The sequence below is a fragment of the Siniperca chuatsi genome, linkage group LG18, assembly GCF_020085105.1.
Source record: "Siniperca chuatsi isolate FFG_IHB_CAS linkage group LG18, ASM2008510v1, whole genome shotgun sequence".
Classification (NCBI taxonomy): domain Eukaryota; kingdom Metazoa; phylum Chordata; class Actinopteri; order Centrarchiformes; family Sinipercidae; genus Siniperca; species Siniperca chuatsi.
In genome coordinates, this window is record NC_058059.1 from 28205197 (window position 1) to 28226054 (window position 20858).

Consider the following 20858-nt stretch of genomic DNA (forward strand, 5'->3'; position numbering starts at 1 on the left):
TTATTATTATTATTATAATTAAAGGACAGTTAAACAAAGGTGGAGTTGAGGAAAACTCCATTACATTAAATCAGTTAGCTTCAGTGGTCTCTGATGTTGATGTACTTAAGTTTCATTGATAGAAGCTGGACTGACTTGAATTGATAATCATGTATTTGCATCTTTATTTAAAAATACCTTCCAAATTATCCTTTATTGAATTATCTTTGGTGTTCAATTAAGAGAATGATTAGTGTCACCTGTCAATCAAAATTCAGATTAAATGATTGATTTCCCCCAAAAGATCTAAAGGCAGTACAAGCAAGTTTTATTCAGCCCTTAGTAGTGTCTTCAGAGCTCATAGTGTGTTTAGCACAGCCTGAGAGGCAAAACCCAGGACAAAAAAGTCCAGAAATCACTTGCTAATTGCTGTGAGCACACAGTAATAATTGAAGGCGACCTAGAGGAATGTATCAACAGTTTTATCATCTTGTCTTGTTTCGTGTGGATTCTGGCAGCTGGACAGTCAGAGGACACTGTTAGTGAATGAGGACATCACACTGGTAACAGGGTTCTAAGATGAAATCACTATTTATTTTTGTCATCCCATAAACACAATCATGAGGATGCCTTAACTCAACAGTCAAAAGTTCACTTTTTCACCTCTCCTCATACAGCAGCAAAACAAGTTTAAATTTCAAGGTTCAAATCCTAACAACATATATTACGATTTTTTTTGTCTTCATCCAGGAAACATTTGCAAAAAGTTGACAAATGTGTTCAAATGAGTTACATAAATAGATGATGCCCAATAGAGCCTGAGGCACTACAACATCATCCGAGCAAAGCTTCAACATATAGAACGTTTTAGCAGAGAAGCATTGTTTATGTGCTGTAAATAGTGTACACACGTCAGTCTGTCAAAACATTTCCATAAAAACTAACTGGACATCATTACAACAATCTGAAAGAACTTAATAGCTTCTGTATTTATCAAACTAAAACAGTGACACATTTGTGATACAAACATGTTTCATCCTTTCTAATTCATGTCAGATTCTTTTTTCAATCAGACATTTTATGGTCATACTGTTTGATAAGAACACGAGTACCATTTTTAATACAAGGCATAAAAACTGATTGAAAACTTACTTATTAAATAGACAAAACAGAGAAACAGGAGAAGACTTGAGTTGAACTTTTGCTTTCAAATGAATCAGTCCCTCTTCCATTGTCCTGCCATCTTGCCTTAACTGGTAGTGCAGTCCTTGTGCTGTTTAAGGCAAAATAGAAATAAAACGTAATATCTAAACGATCTGCCCTCTAATTGATAGAAAAATACATGTTTCAATCAATATACAATGTATGCATGTAGTCTGAGCCAGATTTGGTCGAGTAAGAACAAAACTTGGTGAGTATGGTGCAGAGAGGTCTGCTCTTCCTCTACTGAATTGGATTCCCAGAGTTTCTCCCCCACAGTAACAGCAGCTGGCTGCCTGCTTGGGGCTCCAACTCCTACATGAGAAAAAAGAGAGATGGGAAAAAGTTTAAAATGCAGTTATTACACTAGTTAACATGAAAGCAACTGACAGTTTCTCCACAAATCAAAGGGCAAAGGAAGTGCACCACCTGCTTGCAGAGACATAACACTATCAACCTGTGATATTTTCTACTGACCTGCTCAATGTGATCTTTACAGTTTTTGGACATTACTATTGCCAAACTTTGTATAAACTGTTTCAGGAAGAGAGACAGAATGCTGACTGTAGAAAAATATACAATAGAGCTGAAATGATTAGTCCATTCATTGAATTGTTCTTTGTGAATCCATTAGGAACACTTTGGATAATTCATTCTTTAAATCAATTATCAAGCAGTTTTATCTAATTTGGAATATCTCTGGCTCTTGGTCAATTCACATCACCTTGAATTCTGGGAAAACGTCGCATGTGCAACCAAAACGGTCGTACTCTGGAGCCCTGCCCTTGGGGACAATAAAATGCATCTAAGTATGAAACAATGGCCATGAGAAGAGCAGATTACAGGGCATCCGGGAAGTATTCACAGCGCTTCACTTTATCCACATTTTGTGTTACAGGCTTTTTCCAAAATGGATTAAATTCATTATTTTCCTCAAAATTCTATAAACAATACGCCATAATGACAACGTGAAACAAGTTTGTTTGAAATCTTTGCACATTTATTAAAAATAAAAAATGAAAAAAATCAGATGTACATAAGTATTCACAGCCTTTGCTCAATACTTTGTTGATGCACCTTTGGCACCAGTTACAGCCTCGAGTCTTTTTGAGTATGATGCTACAAGCTTGCCACACCCATTTTTAGGCAGTTTCTCCCATTCTTCTTTGCAGATCTTCTCGAGCTCCATCAGGTTGGATGGGGAGCGTCGGTGCACAGCCAGTTTCAGATCTCTCCAGTGATGTTCAGTCGGGTTCGGGTCTGGGCTCTGGCTGGGCCACTCAGGGTCATTCACAGAGTCCCGTAGCCACTCCTTTGTGATCTTGGCTGTGTGCTTAGGGTCGTTGTCCTGTTGGGAGATGAACCTTCGCCCCAGTCTGAGGTCCAGAGCGCTCTGGAGCAGGTTTTCATCAAGGATGTCTCTGTACATTGCTGCATTCAACTTTCCCTTAATCCTGACTGGTCTCCCAGTTCCTGCCGCTGAAAAACATCCCCACAGCATGATGCTGCCACCACCATGCTTCACTGTAGGGATGGTATTGGCCAGGTGATGAGCGGTACCTGGAGTCCTCCAGACATGGCGCTTGCCGTTCAGGCCAAAGAGTTCAAGCTTTGTTTCATCAGACCAGAGAATTTAGTTTCTTATGGTCTGAGAGTCCTTCAGGTGCCTTTAGGCAAACCAGACAGGCTGTCATGTGCCTTTTTTTACTGAGGAGGGGCTTCCGTCTGGCCCCTCCACCATACAGGCCTGACTGGTGGAGTGCTGCAGAGATGGTTGTTCTTCTGGAAGGTTCTCCTCTCTCCACAGAGAACCACTGGAGCTCTGACTGACCATCGGGTTCTTGGTCACCTCCCTGACTAAGGCCCTTCTCCCCGAATCGCTCAGTCTGACCGGGCGGCCGGCTCTAGGAAGAGTCCTGGTGCTTCCAAACTGCTTCCATCTACAGATGATGGAGGCCGCTGTGCTCACTGGGACCTTCAATGCTGCAGAAATGTTTCTGTTCCCTTCCCCAGATCTGTGCCTCGATACAGTCCTGTCTCAGAGGTCTACAGACAAGTCCTTGGAGTTCATGGTTTGGTTTGTGCTCTGAGATGCACTGTTAACTGTGGGACCTTTTATAGACCGGTGTGTGCCTCTCCAGATCATGTCCAATCAACTGAATTTACCACAGGTGGACTCCAGTCAAGTTTTAGAAACATCTCAAGGATGATCAGTGGAAACAGGAAGCACCTGAGCTCAGCTTTGAGTGTCATGGCAAAGGCTGTGAATACTTATGTACATGTGATTTTTTTTTCCATTTTTTTTTTAATACATTTGCAAAGATTTCAAACAAACTTCTTTCACATTGTCATTATGAGGTATTGTTTGTAGAATTTTGAGGAAAATAATGAATTTAATCCATTTTGGAATAAGGCTGTAACATAAGAAAATGTGAAAAAGTGAAGCGCTGTGAAAAGTTTCCAGATGCACTGTAATCTGCTGGGAGCAGGATGCCACTGGGACTGCCTCTATGACAGGAAGCAGACTCGGCTGCACCATGTGTATGCACCGTCCTCTCACCTGTCCGTCCCTGCTGATCTGGACCTTCTTGTTGTCGTTCCATGGGTTGAGGATGTGTTGGGTGCACTGGAAGGGAAGACTCTCCTTGTGGATCCACTCTACACTGAAAACCCCTCCTAGTCCCATGAAGCCCCAGTCCTGGCAGCTCTCCCGACTGATGACTGATGACATGCGAGCGTAGCCCTGTGAAAAAGACAAAATACATCGGTTTTGTTTTTTCTTTTAAAGATCCTTATTCATATTGCACTTTTAAAGTGGGGTGAATATTCTGGCACATATGGTCTAAATTCTGATCATAACTTACATATAGCATGATGCAGGTTTTATAGAATTAGTTTTTTCATCTGTCACAGTGTTACCTGGAAGTGTCCAGAGCCCTGAACAGAGAAGATGAGGATGATGAGGTTGTTCTCCAGGAAGGCCTTGGTGAGTTTGGCCTCATTGCTTGGTGTGGTGGACCAGATACCTTTCTGCTGAGAAATTTCTATGTTCCTGACGTTGCTGCTCTTCATGATGAAGTACCGCACTGATGAAAAGGCCAGCTGGGGCGACACTGGCTTTGAGACCTGCTGGGAACAAGGGGAGGAAAACAACAGCATAGCTAAACGGACAAAAAGGACCTTCATGTCAATCCAAAACACTGAAGGCTCTGGGGGTGACCTGCACCTCCGGCCCAAATAAGAAGCTTTACAGAGGCTTCAGCACAGCATCATCACGAGCTCTTGCCCCTGGCCTCAGAGACCCAAACTAATGTCCTCTGCTGATTAAATCAGATATGACCACAGGACAGCTGACAAAGTGGTTGATAAAGTGGTAAATTCAGGAATGTTCCATTAGCATCCTCCCATTTAAGGGACAAACACAGTGGGGGTTGTTTACTAAGCCTACAGCAAACTGCAGCATGTTTTTAGTTTGGGAAGACACTGACTAATACTGACAATATAAATTAGCAATGCTGCAGTTGAGCTGATTTGAACTGCACTAAATATGATCTGATGCTGAGCTATTTAAGACATATAATATTGGACCGATTATGTATAATATTAATGAGTTTGAGTTGACTGTTTGACTAAGGAACCATTTCAGTTCATGTTTGCTTATGATTGTTTCTTCATCTTTGCTGTCTGTGTATATCTTCCTGTGCCTTACAGTCAGTACATTAGTACAGCATTAACTATACTGAGAGCTACTGAAAAGCACATTTTCATCTTTAAACATACTTTGCCAATAACTGGATTCTGAAAAAATATGTACATATAAAATACATACTGTATTGAGCCGCACACACTATTTTTTAGTGACGCTGATTTCTGTTACTTTGCTGGGGCAAAACCTTGATGTGGCCCCATGTTAAATACAGACAAACCATTTTTTAAAGTTGAACTCCACCGATTTTCCACTTCAGCGTGTTTCCAGGTGTTGGCGAGTTCTACTGCCCATTTGAAAAAAGTAGTATGAAGCCTTTAGTGTCTCCAGACGGAGCTGTGTGCAGTCTGATAAATGTCCTCGAGTGATGTCACTCGAGTCAGCGTCGGTTGGGGCTGAAGACTCCAAGTTTCAAAGTTAGAAAGAAGTGAGCTTAGCAGACCTCTGTAGCCCGCTGCTCATCTCTGCTGCAGAGGCTCCAGGCTACATTAGCCGCTACTAGCATAACACACCCCAGTCTCTGACCAAACGGTCCAGTTGCACTGTGGGTAATGTAGGCGCCCCGTTTTGACAAGGAAGAACAATGTGTGGAATAAAAAAAGAGGATATCTCTGGTTCTGATGCATCAATTTAGATTCTTGTTGGTTTTTTTTTAACACTGTCCATCATGAGTCCGACAATGCGGCACAAATGTAATGATAAAATGATGGAGTACGCTTGTGCGTGTAGGATTTCTCGGTCAAGCAACTTCTATTGGTAGTATCAAAAAAGACACTGTCGCCGACAATACGCCATCGCCATAACGTTCCCCCAAATGAATTTGATCAAGAACACTGAGAATGAAGGACTAAGAACAACACAGACTGCAACAGTTTTCACCAGGATTGTCTCAGTTTTCCTACAAATAACTGCATCGGCTGTTCTAAACACTCAAAGATTATACACATAGGGGCTTTAAAAGGTCACAAAAGATAACAAAAAAAAATTAATTAGGAGGATCAACATTGCTTGGCAGACAGTGAATACCTTTCCTGAGGAGGAGGGACAGGGGCTGTCAGAAGGACTGTCCAAGATCGCAGAGCAGGAAGAATTACTGGAGGAGGGAGGGTCATCAGAGAGCTCATTTATGGGCAGTGAGGCCTCATCTCTGCTGTGTGCTTTCATCTGAAGCAGGCCTGAGGCTGCTGGTATCCTACAGGACCTGAGGGGAAGTGGTGAAATGTTGCAGTAGTATGACCATGAAGCGAAACATGAAATAACTAGACTGATTATCCTACATTCTCAAACACCAGCCTGGGCCTTCCTTTATTTACCTCAACTGCAGAGAGAACCGGCCTTCGTATGAAACAGGCTAGGCTTATATTAGACACTGGCCTTTATTTCTGATTTCTCCTGTTTTATATTTTAAGTATATTTTATCATATTGTCGTCAGATGTCTTGTTGTCTGATCTGCTCCTGTTGATGCAAACAACACCTCCTCCATGTTTACCTGTTGTCTTGATAAAATCAGCATCATGTACATTTACACAGCACTAATTCCATCAGTGCAACAACAGTCAGGTCATACTCACCACTGCTGCTTTGAGTTTCTATTTTTGACACAAATACTGTTTTCATTCACTTGTAATTCCTATCGCTTCTACTCTGCCTTGCTTTCGAGTACTGTTAAGCCTCCGTCAATGAAACTCAACACTTCCTGCACATGTTTCAAATTAAAAGCCTACCGGGAACAGGATTTCTCCGGTGCCTTTAACACAGTCCAGCCCCTGCTGCTGAGAGAGGCCTCCAGTCTTCTGGATTACTGACAGTGAGCAGGACAGCAGAACCACAGGGGACTGTCTGCTTACCTTTCCACTTCACCCTGTACACCTCTGCCTTTCAGCTCTGAGCCCTGTCATCTGCAGACGTTTTCAGACGACTTTACGGTTGTCGGGTGTATCAGCGGTGGACAGGAGGAGGAGTACAGAGACCTGGTGGACCACTCGGTGTAGGAGCAACAGCCTACTCGTGAATGTTGCGAGACCAAGGAGATGGTGATAGATTTCAGAAGAGCAAGGATTCTGAAACCCCATCTCCATTCTTGGGGAGGGTGCGGAGGTGCTGGAGGGATACAGATATCTTGGAGTTCAACTCGACAACAGACTAGACTAGTAGGGCAACACTGAGGCTGTCTACAGGAGGGGACAGATCAGACCTTACTATTTAGGGAAGCTGATGTCCTTCAGTGCGTACAGCAAGATGTCTGTTGTAGCTAGTGTTATTATGTGCAATAATTCACTGCTCTCTGCTGAGGCAGCAGCATCAGAGCCAGTGACATAAACAAACTGAACAAACTGATCAGGAAGGCTGGCTCTGTGCTGGGGACTCTGGAGCCCCTAGAGTTAGCTGTGGAACATCTCACATCAGCTCCACGACCTGCTGGTCAAACAGTGGAGATCTACAGGAAGTCACTCCTGCCAGCTGCCGTCACACTGTGCAATGGGACAGAGGACTCCTCTGGCAGTGAAGACTCACCTCACATCCTCATGTAACAGACAGACTACTCACTGGTTCTTTTGCACTTTAGACCCTCAAAAGAACCATCTGTATATACATAGTGTAAATGATTCATATTCATATATTCAATATACAGTAGGCTCTCTATTCTCATTTATTTTATTGTAATTGAATCTATTTTAGTTATTGTATATAATTTGGCCTTTTAATTATATTTGTTTCTCACCTGCCTTGTTTGTTTCTGTGATTTGTTCAGAGCTGCTGCTGTGCCCCCGCATGTTCCCTTTGGAATCAGAAGTACTCTATCTATCTCTCTCTCTCTCTCTTATTCTACAGACGTTACACTGTAAGGATTAGAGGTGCTGCTGTTTAAGAAGAATGTAACAGTACAACCAGAGCCTACAGGAGGAATGTTGACTTTGATATGGATCTTTACTGCACTGCTGGGCAGGGCAGTCAGAAAGTATGAATATCTTTAAACACCACAATACATCACACTGCAATGGAAATGTTTTAGAGACTACTTGTCATTGGTGGTGTTGTTGGGTAGTTGGGGGCTGTTCTTGGAGTTCTTCACAGAAGCCTGGGGCCCCTCCTCTGATGACATGGGCCGGGGCCGCTGGCCAATCCCCGTGGGCTGCTGCAGGCCTGCCCCCTGCTCCTCTGCTGCAAGCACCTGAGGGACATCAGTTTGAGCTCCAGTCATTAACCTGCATCCTGGTGTCCATATTGCAAACAACAGAGGCAAAGACATTATATCCACATATCAGTACACTAAGGATTCAGATAGAGATCCAACCACTCAAACCACCTCCAGGGTGCTCATGAATCGAAGTGTACGCATTAACAAAGTGTAAATGAAGCATCATGGAAATATTGTGCAAAGTTGAGCACATGGATGAAACAAGGCAAGGGACACAAACCACAGCAGTGAAGACTCCTCAGCTGGTAACATACAAACAAACATACATTTCCATGTCAATGGGATGGATGGTTAAAAAGATAGATAGGTTTTAAAACTGGCTGTCAATTTTCAAACATGTTAATAATATGAGAGAAAATGATGTCAGTTCTGTTTTGCACAGAGATCAGAGTTTTAATCGGGGTACAATAGTTTATTTGACTACAAGTTCCAGTGAGGCAGACTTTTGTCAAGTATAGGCTGGTAGGAGCCTATGGTAGGAATTTCTTCAGAAATATGTGACATGCTTTCTTCTGTTTTAAAGGTTTAATTACAGCAACCAGCACTATGAATAAATAAAGAGATCCCTAATTCAGACCCCTACTTTTTAACATGTGGCTGCGTCTTAGAAGATGAGGACAACTCCTCTGAAGCTGCTCACCCTAAATTTGACACCTTACACTGGTGTTGCACGATTTATATTATTATGTTGTTGTTGTTGTTGTTGTTACTTTCACGAAACCAAGTGAAACTTAGAGGAAGAAAAGACAATATGACATACAGAAACCAGGGTGCGGATGATGGCCTCGTCTTGTTGAGACCAGGGCTTTGAAGGACAACGGATCCTCTTGATAAACAAGTTTTGCCACTTCTGCCTCAGTTCAAACACCAGCCCTGCAGCCTGACAACAAGATACAGAACATGAGATAAAACTGCATTTAAGTAAGATAAGATTTATTTCAAAACATCAAAGAAGCAGGATGGAAACAAACATAAGAGCAGCAGAACAGAATTAACAAAAGAGAAATCACATTGAACAAAAATGTCAGTTAAATAAAGTGAGGGAAATATAAGTGAGTCTTGAGAATTTTGTAGTCTAGGGGCAAAGATAACAAATGTATAGTCTCCCTTCATTTTAAGCCAGGGTCTGGGAACATCCAGTAGACACTGGTTAGCTGACCAGAGAGACTTCAAAATACTATATGGACACAACAATTCTGAACTCTACTGAGGGGCTTCATTGTGTAGAGCCTGATAAAAACTGTTATACTGAATTCTAATTTCCACTAGTAAAATGTGACAGCTAAATTAGAGGAAAAGGATTTTCCGCACATCTTCCAGCAGTATGCAGCTGAACCAGGAGCTTCTCAGCTCGAAGACTTCCGTGGAACAAGAGGGACTGGAGCCCACTGATTGATTTGCAGCCTTTAATAGTGCAAACAGACCAACGTTTTGACACTACTGTGAAATCCTTCATAAACTGCAGCAGGGCGCATGCTGAAATAGGCCTGTGGTCTAGTTTATGTTGGATTGCTATTGCTGGCCATTATACACAGGCTAACCGTGGCTCTGCAGCATCATTTAAGTTCTGGGGAATAGAAAAAATCTCACCCTCTCCTACAGGTGGTGGCATAGACAACACTCTCTCTCTCTCTCTCTCTCTCTCTATATATATATATATATATCTATATCTATATCTATATATATATGAAGAATAGAATTTGTCATGTTTCCTCTAATTGATTACACTTGATGGATGCAGTATTTGTACTTTCTGTACTTGTATCTTTGTAGCTTTAAGATATGGCTGTGTTCTTTTGTTTCTGATGTGATGACGGTGCATGGGGTGTGGCACTTGGACATTGACTATGGCAACTCCCACCCTTGGATCCATTATCCGACATATTTGAAAACCTGTTCAACACATGTCCTAGGTTGACTATATATGTGTTTGCCTTCTGTCTTTGCCATTTTTGACTCTGATGAAGACACAGTAGTGTCAAAACTTTAGTCAGTTTGCAAAATGAAAGGCTTCAAGTCAGTGTGCTCCAGTCCGTTTTTTCCTTTGGAACCTAAATTCTAAGTTTACAGCTTGATTTGATAGATTACAGGTTAATTTGAGAAAATCTTGGGACAGCCAGCCTTTCATCTCCAGGCATTTGTTTGGGCTAGATTGTTTGCTGAGGTTGTGTCGTCCACATAAAAGAATTTAAAGGCCTCCGGTAGCATATAGATAGAAAATAAAATAGGGCCAAGAACAGACCCTTGAGGCACTTCAGAGATATCGTCATCAAGTGCTACTGTTTTATATCAAGTAAATAGGCTTAAAACCAACTAAGAGTAGACTCAAATAGGCTTAGCCTGTCAGTGAGAATCATGTGATCAAATGTATAAAGGCTGAGCTAAGATCCAGCAAACCCAAAACTGAGATTTCCCAATGTTGCAGCGATTCTGTCAGACATATTTATGTTTACAGTGTTTTAATATACACTGCTGGGTCACAAGTAGACATTGATTTGTTTTAAGGGGCCACAAGCCAAAAAGGTTGGTAACCAATGACAGAACACATGACAGGTGTCATATGAGGAAAAATCTCATTAAAATTCATATGGTAAGATTTAAAAGTTTGGAAGGTCAGTGTTGACAGTAATGTTCCCTGACCTCTATGTCCAATTGGAAGACGAGCCAGTCATCGATCCTCATCTCAGCTAGATCCTCTGTCTCACTGTCACTGATGTCATCCAGTGAACCGTCTGAAGGAGAGAACATGGAGACAAAGACAAAGACTGAATCTGCACAGACAGGCTCCTAAATCAACGTCTGTCATAAAACACTCATCAGGAAAGAGTGCTTCGTAAAACACCATGAAATTCAAAAGATTAAATGTCTTACTAATTTTTTTTTCCCCACATGAAATACATTGTGAAAAGTGACTTTAACAACAGTTAAGACTTGAGGAATTTGGGAAGGCCATGTCTCCTTTCAGTTGGCCTCAGAGAGGTTCTAGCAAATCAAACCTGTCAGATGGTGAAAGAATAACATTGTTAGGAGAGGAGGCCATGTTGTAAAGGGAAGCCAGACCCATCTCTCTGGGAGAGAATGCTCAAGTATCTGGATAAGGTTGTGATGACTTGGCTTACACTCAATTCAGTTATCAGAGTATGTTCAGCCTCCCTGGGAAATCTGATTTGAGGGTGCTGGAAGAGGAGACTCAGATTCAGGAGGAACAATGCAGATTCTGTCTGGTCATGGAAGAGTGGACCACCTTTACTCTTGCAAAGATTCTGCAGAGGTCATAGGGGTTTGCTCATCCAGCCTGCATGTGATTTGTGGACTTGGAGTAGGCTTGTGATCACGTCCCTCAGGGTATTTTGTTGGGAGTACTGTGGCAATATGGGATGCTGCGGCTGATAGTATGAGCCATCAGGGGGCTCATAGCATATTCTTTATGGGTGTTCGGTTCTACCAGGGTTGTGCCTTGTCACCAATTAGTTTGTGGACAGAATCTCTATGCAGAGCTTGAGATGGAGAGCTTTTTGCAGATTATGTAGAGTGCACATGGTCTAGCAGTGTTAGACTAGGGGTCAGTCAAGGTCAAGGGGTCAGTGGGCAAGGGTCTTGGGCTGTCAGACAGACATGGCCGTACTCAGGCCATGTTGCTAGTGTGTTAAAAACATGACATTTTACTAACAACATACACATACTTTTCAGTGTACAAAATGTGCACTAATAACTAACTTGGCTCACATAACTGTTATAGAACTGCAGCTTCATTTTTTTGGGACTTGTTTACCAGTAGCTTTCTGTACAGCAGGTTCCTGCAGAGCAGAGCTGGGTAGTTTGGCACAACCTCCAAATATGGCCACAGTGATTGGAGTCACCATGGAGCAACAGCGGACACTGGCCATCCTGTGGCCTCGGCTCATCTCATCGTAGATCAACCAGTCTGTGGGAAGGGCCTGGGCCGATTTGGCTGGGCTGTTCTGCAAAGCAAAAAACACACACAGTCACGCAACTAAAACCCTTTCATTCGCACTGCTCCTGTCTGTCTAACTTCAGTCTGTTGAAAGAATTTCTCAACAAGAGTAAGGATTTTAGGGGAAAACAGAATCCAAACCTACATGGCCCTGTGTGAAATAGTGATTGTCCCCTAAACCTAATAACTGGTTGGGCCACCCTTAGCAGCAACAACTGCAATCAAGCTTTTGCGATAACTTGCAATGAGTCTTTTACAGCACTGTGGAGGAGTTTTGACCCACTAATCTTTGCCCAGAATTGTTGTAATTAAGCCACATTGGACGGTTTTTGAGCATGAACTGCCTTTTTAAGGTCATGCCACGGCATCTCAATAGGATTCAGGTCAGGACTTTGACTAGGCCACTCCAAAGTCTTCATTTTGTTCTTCTTCGTCTGTCAGCCTCACTAGAATGCTGTATCAGATTCACACCTAAGGTCCCTCCTGTGATCAGACCACACTGCAAAGACAGATTTACATATTAATGAAAAGATTTGTTTTCCTACCTCCTTGAACTGGGACTGGCTCAGGACAGACGTGGGATGAAAGTGGACCTTCTTTTCCCTGTTACTAGAAAGCAGGGAGGTCTCTTGGTTGACATGCACCAGGTTTGGATACATGCCAGCTATCAGGGCTGCCTTCACCATGGCCCAGTTCTCAGAATTCAGATTCACATCACGGATGTCACTGCCTCCACGGGCCCGTACGAAGCCTGGGGGACAAAGAGACTGTTTTTGTCTTCATTCCTTTATTTGACAAAAACTATCAAAATTAGAAATGTCCTGATTAGGTGTTTTCTCCCTGATCCAAGTCCCACGAAACTGAGTTTCAGCCAATACAGACTTCCATATTGGTATTTTTTGTATTACAGGACTTTGATTATTATTGTGAGGGATTGTTGGACTTTGTTGCAGCATTAATGTTAATGTGATAATGACACCTAGAAAACCAAAAGGCCAATAATAGTTAATAGGCAGTTTGGTGATGTTGGGTCATACACGTGGTGGAGTGAGAATGGGATATAAAGGAAATGAAAGTGGAACTGACCAATAGCACGGAGCTGTCCCAGCAGCTGTGTCCTCATGCCAAGTATCATGTCCATGGTGGCCTGGGACAGGAAGTTCTTCTCACAGAAGGTTCTCTCCCAGCCGTCACTGCGGGCCTTCTGCCATGCCTGAACCACACAGGACAAACATTAAGGAAAACATCCTATGCTAGCTTTCAACTAGGGCTACGAGAAGTGGCTGCATATTTGTGACATGATTAACTGTCACACATTACATTAATAACAATAAATGTAATGGTAACATGTTTCTTTAACAAGAAAATGATAAATTAGGACAAACAAATCAAAACAGAGAAAACAATAAGAAGGAATTATCATTTACTATATGACTAGTTGAAAATTCTGGGCTTCTAGATGTTCTGTTCAAAAGGGATGGGAATTAATCATATGAGATTTAGACAGTTCATTGAGAATTCAATAAATTCAGTTTACAATGGAAAAATATGTGATATTGATGACGATATGATTTCCTAAATGCCTAAATGACCTCCTGAATTTCTCTGCTGTCTTGCAACAGTTACAAAGAGACATAACATAATATGCTGCACAGGTCCCCCATAAAAAGGGGATGAGAATATCATGGCTGTCACTGCTGTATGGCTGTGAGCAGGAATAACAATAATTGTGTGCTCCCCAGTAAACACTGCTTTGCCAGGCCACTCCACTTAAAAAACAAAAACAACTCCAATTGTTTCAATGTAATTTATATTTGTCATTTCTGCATTTTAACAACAAAATAGATATCCATTTCTCATATTCTGAATAATATTTTCTCTTTAAAACAGTAAGTAGTATCTAAACGTGTTTAATGTGGGACAATACGTTTCATGTCATACTTGCAGACTTTTTGATGGGAATTTCATTTTGGTTTAATCTTGCAGATGAATTGAAGGAACAGCATTTATGTTTCTAGAATGCCTGGGTACATAAGGGTGATTTGCTCCCGAAAATCAGTGTCCCCCTTTAAGCTGAAATAAATCCTGCTTAGAAAACATCATACAGTCCACTATTTTCAGCTTGACTATGCAAGATCTTCCTGTCATCCCTACCTGTTATCACAGGTTACACATGACTGTAAGATGTGAGCAGTTCAACTAAACAATTATATACCATTCAGACATGTTTCAGTTTAACACTTTTTGGAGACCTGAAGAGGTAAAACTAGTATATATTTCACAGGAAAAAGAAAAGATTTGAGAAAAATCTGATAAATAAACATTATTTTGGTTAGCAGAAATACAGTCCCAACCAGAATTGCAGCTCCCAGCCAGAAGCTCTCTTGCTGTCAGCTGGCTGATATTATCCAGCCACTGGGAGTGGCCCTACCCTTACATTTCACCTTAATGGCTTTGAAGTAAAAAACAAAAAAATTCTCCACTCCGTCTGCTGTGTTTGGGCTCTACAGTAAGTAGCAAAAAACAAAACACAGAATTTGTACTCAGTGTTACAAAGGCCCTTACACTGACAATCTAGTTTGCTGAGGCTCGGAGACCTATTAAGATGACACATGGCCCATTAAGTGAGAACAAAAAGGTACACTCTAATACTAATGATGTGTTTAGGCTCAGGAAGTAGCAGACTATAAGAGAGCTAAATTCCGCAGTGGGCTCTATAAAATACTTTCTTTCTTTTTATGTAACACACATTACATTGCAACACAGGGCTGCACAATGAAATGAAAGTTGATGATCTCTTCACGCTACACACACAAACATATCTGCAAATATTTAAAATTAGAATAGAATAAAAATAAAACAATATATACAGTTACTTTATATATATAAATTTCCCCGTTCACGACAGCTGTGAGGGGGTGAATTTTTATATAACTCACCCGTTTAAATTATATTAAGGGTTGAAGTTATGCATAATTAAGGATGGGCCGCTTTGAGTGACAGGTGGGTGCCATCACAGGTGGCTGGTTTCAGCAACCAGGCTTCATTCAGCCCGCCTCAGCTCCACCCACGCTCCAAGTCTTTGCCTATTTTTGGATTAGCCGGGAGCCGGCGTAGTCAGGCACTGACAAGATGGCCGGATCCAACACACTGAACTTCAGAAACCTATGGATGACGTCATGGAGACTATATCCATATTTTATACAGTCTATGGGTGCAGTGTGAAGGATAACGTGGAGTTGAGGAGTCTCAGCCTGAGGAAAGAAGCTGCTCTGTAGTCTGGTGGTACGACAGCGGATCTGTATCTCTGTATCTCTTGCCAGATGGCAGCAAGTGTCCTTAAGAAATACAGTCGTTTCTGAGCTTTCTTTACTAGGGTGCAGAAGTGAGAGGACCATGTCAGGTTCTCTGTGATGCTGATTGCTAGGAACCTAAAACTGTTCACCTGCTCCACCTTAGCTCCACTGATGTAGACGGGTGTGTGTCTTTGCCTCCTTTTCCCTAAAATCAATGATCAGCTCCTTGGTTTTCTGACGTTGAGCAGTAGGTTGTTCTCTGTGCACCACCCTGTAAGATTGTTGATTTCCTCCATATATGAATTCTCATTGTTGTTTGTAATCTGGCTGAAGATGGTGGTGTCATCTACAAACTTCACAACAGAGTTGTCTCCATGTCGGGGGCTGCAGTCGTGGGTGTACAGCGTGAACAGGAGGGGGCTGAGCACACAGCCCTGGGGGGCTCCAGTGTTGAGCACTAGAGTGGAGGAGGTGTGTGTGCCAATCCAAACTGTCTGGGGTCTGTTTGTAAGGAAGTCCAATATGCAATTACAGAGTGTGGTACTCATGCCCAGAGTGCTAAGTTTGTAGGGTTGAATTTGTTGAATACTCGAGCTGAAATCAACAGATTTTTAAAAAAAATCTACAAAGTGAGGGAGGAGATCAAACTATTTACATATTTACAAGCTATAGGAACACTGTGATCCAGACATGCGGGATGTCTGGGATTTGTTGGGTCTCTGTAATTAATATTATAAAGAGTACGATCTAGACCTGCTCCATAGGAAAAGCGCAATGAGATAAAAATTGAAATATAAATTGAATTGAAATCCGGAGAGAAAGAGTGAGAGAGAGGCTCAGACCTGCTGCCCCACACCCCGCACTTAATGAATGTCAGCACATGGCGCAAGAGGAGAGGGAGAGACGAGACCCCGGCACTGTTGGCAGAAGAGGTGAGGACTGCGATTACTCTGAGGATTGAATTACAATATAATATATGAATATATTTCTCGCCTTTTCCCTGATGGTCTGAATAGGTCGCTAAATTTGTCGCTAGTCGCTTTTTAGAAATAAAGTCGCTAAGAGGGTCTGAAAAGTCGATAAATCTAGCAAGAATGGCACCAAGTTGGTAACATGGTGAGTGTGGAGAGAGGAGCTGTCTGAGCTGAGGAGAGCAGACACTGTGAGGACAGACGCAGCACGACCAGAAATGACAGCAAAATGTTTCAGTTTTTTTCTGTTCATTTGGCTTAGATGCTGTGAAAAAGTGAAAAAATGCTTAAGCACTGCGCCCCAAGTCTATAATGGTAGGGAAAACCCTGTTGTTTATTCTGGTATCATGATGGCTAAAATGTTGGTGACATCCTTATGTAAACAAACACGCATGTAAACACAACGGGCAATATCGAGGTCAGCAAAAATTATCGAGGTCATGTATATATATATATATATATATCGTGCAATAAGTCTATAACGCAATTATCGTGACAGACCTAATGGCATCCTCTGTGGGTCTGTTGGTTCTGAAAGCAAACTGGTGAGGGTCCAGGCTGGCTGGGATGTTGTTCTTTATGTGCTGGAGAACCAGTTTCTCAAAGCACTTAATCAGAATGGGGGCGAGAGCCACAGGGTAGTAGACATTTAGACTAGACACTGCGGATTTGTAGGTCCAGGGACGATGGTGGCTGTCTTGAAGCAGGTGGGAACAATCTCCTGAGACAGTGATATGTTAAAAATGTCAGTAATAACATCAACTAGTTGGTTGGCACATGTTTTTAGTACACGGCCAGGGATGTTATCAGGCCCAGCAGCTTTACTCATATTCACTCTCAGCAGGATTCTTCTCACATCTGCTGTGGATACTGACAGTGAATGGTCCTCTGGAGGCAGAGTGGACTTTACAGCTGAATTTTTGTTGGGGAGATCAAAACGAGCATAAAATGTGTTGAGCTCATCTGGTAATGTGGCCTCACACATGATGGGGGCACTCCTGCTTTCGTAGCCTGTGATGTTTTTGATCGGCTGCCACATATCTTTGGTGTTGCTGGTGTTGTGGTCTCTCTCCAGTCTCTCCTGATGTCTCAGCTTTACCTCCTTGATGCCAGCTTTCAGTCTTGCTCTGGCAGTGCTGTAAGCTTCCTTGTCACCAGACCGAAAGGTAGCTTTGTTGGATCTGAGTAGAGCCCTCACCTCTCCATTCATCCAGGCTTTCTTGTTGGGGAAAGATTTTAGTGTCTTTGTGATCACCACCTCATCAACACGTTTGCTGATGTATGATGTCACTGATGATATATGGTATATTCCTTAAGATTGATGTGGTTCTCCTGCGTGGTGGCATCTCTGAACATGAGACAGTCTGTGCACTCAAAACAGTCATGTAGAGCTGCTGTAGATTCATCTGTCCACACTTCAACTGTTTTTACTGATGGTTTGGCCCTTTTTCTCAGCTGGGTCTAAGTAGGCAGGAGAAGCAGGGAAATGAGTTGTGATTGACCAAAGTGGGGGCGAGGGAGAGCTTTGTAGCTGTCAGAAATGTTTGTGTAAACATGATCCGGGGTATTGTTTCCAGGGTATTGTTTATCGCCAGACATGTCTCGATTGTGACCGTTTTCCATTGAGATACTGTAGACAAATTTTGTTACATTTAAACAAAAAACACTGTATATTGTGTTATTGGCTATAATTACCACACAAAAGGAAGCAGGGGAACAGTCTAAAATGTTTCTTACCTGCCAAGATAAGCAGCAGATGTTTGTGAATACATTGTTTCAACTGATGTCACCATTTACACTAAAATTATGAAAGAACACAACATTTTACTGATGGTAAATTTTTCAAATACAGTTAACAGTAACCGCTATATACTCCTTTATCACCAGGGAGAAAGTCCCCAGACTCCCTTAAAAAATTGCAGTTCTTTGAGTTGTTGGATTAGGGGAAATTATACACTTTCTGAAAGGCTGTCTACAAGAAAATGTTTAAATATTTGTGTCTTTAAATTCGGCATCGAATGTAATACATCAAATAATTTCTTTGTTTGTGTAAAATAAATTGTGCCATTTTGTCCTGCTGCACGTTGCTGTACCGGCGTGTATGCTGATGTTAATAAGTTTTCAATATAGTGAGTCCCTGGGAGCCATAGGTGGTCATTTGAGCTGCTGACAGAAAGAGGTCATATTATATGAGCATACTGCTGTTAGAAACTGAGTACAATTAGCTGATAATTAGCCAGATCAGCCACCGTCAGTAATCAATACAACCATTAATCAAACCAATAACTACCCGCAGTCAATGCCAGACAAGCTTTTTCATACTTAGCAGTTATCTAGTGTTTCTGAAGTGGTGACAAAACGTAAAAAAATAAAACATACAGTATTAGCAGTTTGAATTAAACTGAAGCTCCCTGCGCTCTCTATTACGCCAAATAGGAGATATTAACAATTCCTTACATAGCTGCACTATGTTAGTGGGAGAAGGCCGTGGGAATGAGAGGCGATTCAAAAATTAAGATTTCTCACTAAAATACATGCTGCTTAGTGGATCAGATACACACCGAATTAAACAACCCTGGACAGTGAGTTTACTGCGTCCTTTCAGATTTTAATGCGTCGGAGATGCAGGACGTGTACCTAGCAACATCACTGCTAGATAAATGATATGCCTTGTTAACAGCAGATAAAGTCAGCTGCACAGATGAGTCACACACACAGTTATTTCTTACTATATATCATCCATTTCCCACCCATATTGCTTTCATTTTTCACGTAGTTCTATAATGCATCTCTTGGAGCTTTCATGGCACAGAATAGAAGGTATTATCATGAATTTGAACAATAGCCTATATTTTATGTTAGCTAATGCATTAAAACAACAATCTGTGTCAGTGTTTTACAAAAAGCTTCATCATAATATTTTCATGACCTTATGATATGATAATAACAAACGCTTCACTAAAAGTATGCTCTGTGTGGGAAGCACACTCCCTCATACATATCAAATATGATACGAACAGCTGATTTCAGGCGCACTGGGTCAACGAAAATGTCCAGCTGCAAACTTGTATGGTCACAGCAGTCTGATGGCAGTAAACCGGTTCAGCTTCCATAATCACTGCTCCTCCTGTTGGAGAGATAAAGCATTGCAACTGGGACCCAGCGTCAGCTTTCACAGCCCAGGCGGCAATTTTGCATGGCTACTACTATATGTTTTTTCTTCTTTCCTAACTTGTTAATCATTTTGTGACCACTTGGTGGTCCTAATACCCAGGATGGGATCATCCGCTTACATCTCCCCTCAAATCAAGCACTTCCTACATTTACCTCAAAACGCACATCTTTTATGGACCCCCGCCTACCTGGAAGGCTCTCAGCAGGGCCATGTGGTCGCTGAAGGAGCTTGAAGTGAAACGTTTGCGGCATTGTAGAGCAGCTCTTTTCTGAGAGCCCTGGGCGGGAAGGATGAAGGGGTCACGATAGGCCAGTGTACAGGCAATGGTTAGAATGGGGTCTAGGCACTTCAGCACCACAGCGCACAGCACCATCTTGCCCAGGTGGGGCTCCACAGGTAGATCAGCCAGGTGATAGCCCAGATCAGTCAGGTCTTCATACTGGTCCATAGCATCTATTGTCTGAAGAGAAAGGTGGAGGGAGTCAATACAAACTCAATGACTTATTGACTTATATACTGTAAGTGGATGTGTAGGCTTGTCTGTGCTTGAGCTCAGAATGAAGTGAGGTATATAGTAGTATTTGTTTGTACTTGTTACCTTTAGCATCTGCACAGCGTTCCTAATGGCATGTGCAGGAGGAGGTTGTGGAGCTTTGGACAAGAACTCAGCTACTGGACAGGAGGAGGGAGCCAGCAGTTTGGTCTGAAGACACAGTTCCTTACACACACAACATATTATCATTATTACAGGCTATTACTAAGTCTTTTGCATAGTGCTGCACAAGTAGCGCTGTGTTGGTGCTCATGAAGATTCACTTAATTCTATAAGAATCCTCAAAAATGCAAACTACTCTGATAGTGATAGTAGCCATTGCTCTCGCTCTTCCTATTGCTGACTTTCAAGCCAGGCAGACAGGCAGGGCCAGGACATCATGCTTGTGGAGGCTAAAATTCAGTGGTTGAACATAACGGCTTACACGCATTGACATATGATTATACAGCAAGCATAACAACAAACATATAGGTGACATACGAATATAACACTTTGGGCCATATTTTAATCGAGCAAGTGCAACGACCAGCACTATGTGGTTGGTCCGGAGAGCACGGACTGCGGCTGTTTTGGTTTATGTAGGTGGAGCAGCTCAAAGTGCAAAAGAGCTGGGTGAAGTGGAATATGAATCAGAGGGTGTAGTGATTAATAAATACACTCTCAGCCAATCACATCACTAGGATCATCGCTGCATAAGTTCAGCCAAAGGTAATATGAGGCTTCAGCAGTCTTCTAAATAATCTGGATAAGCAATCATGGTGACCTGAGTGCAGGGATTTTAACAAAACAAAATGAATAGGAGTTAAATCAGAGGTGTGTTTTT

General features: G+C 42.1%; 1 protein-coding gene across 11 annotated transcripts in view; it reads right to left on the reverse strand.

Moving 5' to 3' along the window:
• Positions 1-543: 543 nt before the first annotated feature.
• Positions 544-20858, reverse strand: part of LOC122865819 (3'-5' RNA helicase YTHDC2) — a 46655-nt gene continuing 26340 nt past the window's right edge. For 10 of the 11 annotated variants that reach the window (XM_044174713.1, XM_044174715.1, XM_044174708.1 and 7 more), the window contains 12 exons: positions 20081-20200; positions 19670-19942; positions 13127-13253; positions 12586-12791; positions 11858-12047; positions 10726-10817; positions 8846-8965; positions 7907-8058; positions 5912-6086; positions 4099-4308; positions 3740-3922; positions 544-1494 (listed from right to left, as the gene is read on the reverse strand). In XM_044174713.1, the coding sequence (XP_044030648.1) occupies positions 1423-1494; positions 3740-3922; positions 4099-4308; positions 5912-6086; positions 7907-8058; positions 8846-8965; positions 10726-10817; positions 11858-12047; positions 12586-12791; positions 13127-13253; positions 19670-19942; positions 20081-20200 (1920 nt within the window). In that variant the 3' untranslated portion in view covers positions 544-1422. The remainder of the gene's footprint in view (positions 1495-3739; positions 3923-4098; positions 4309-5911; positions 6087-7906; positions 8059-8845; positions 8966-10725; positions 10818-11857; positions 12048-12585; positions 12792-13126; positions 13254-19669; positions 19943-20080; positions 20201-20858) is intronic. The other variant, XM_044174714.1, reaches the window with a different exon arrangement.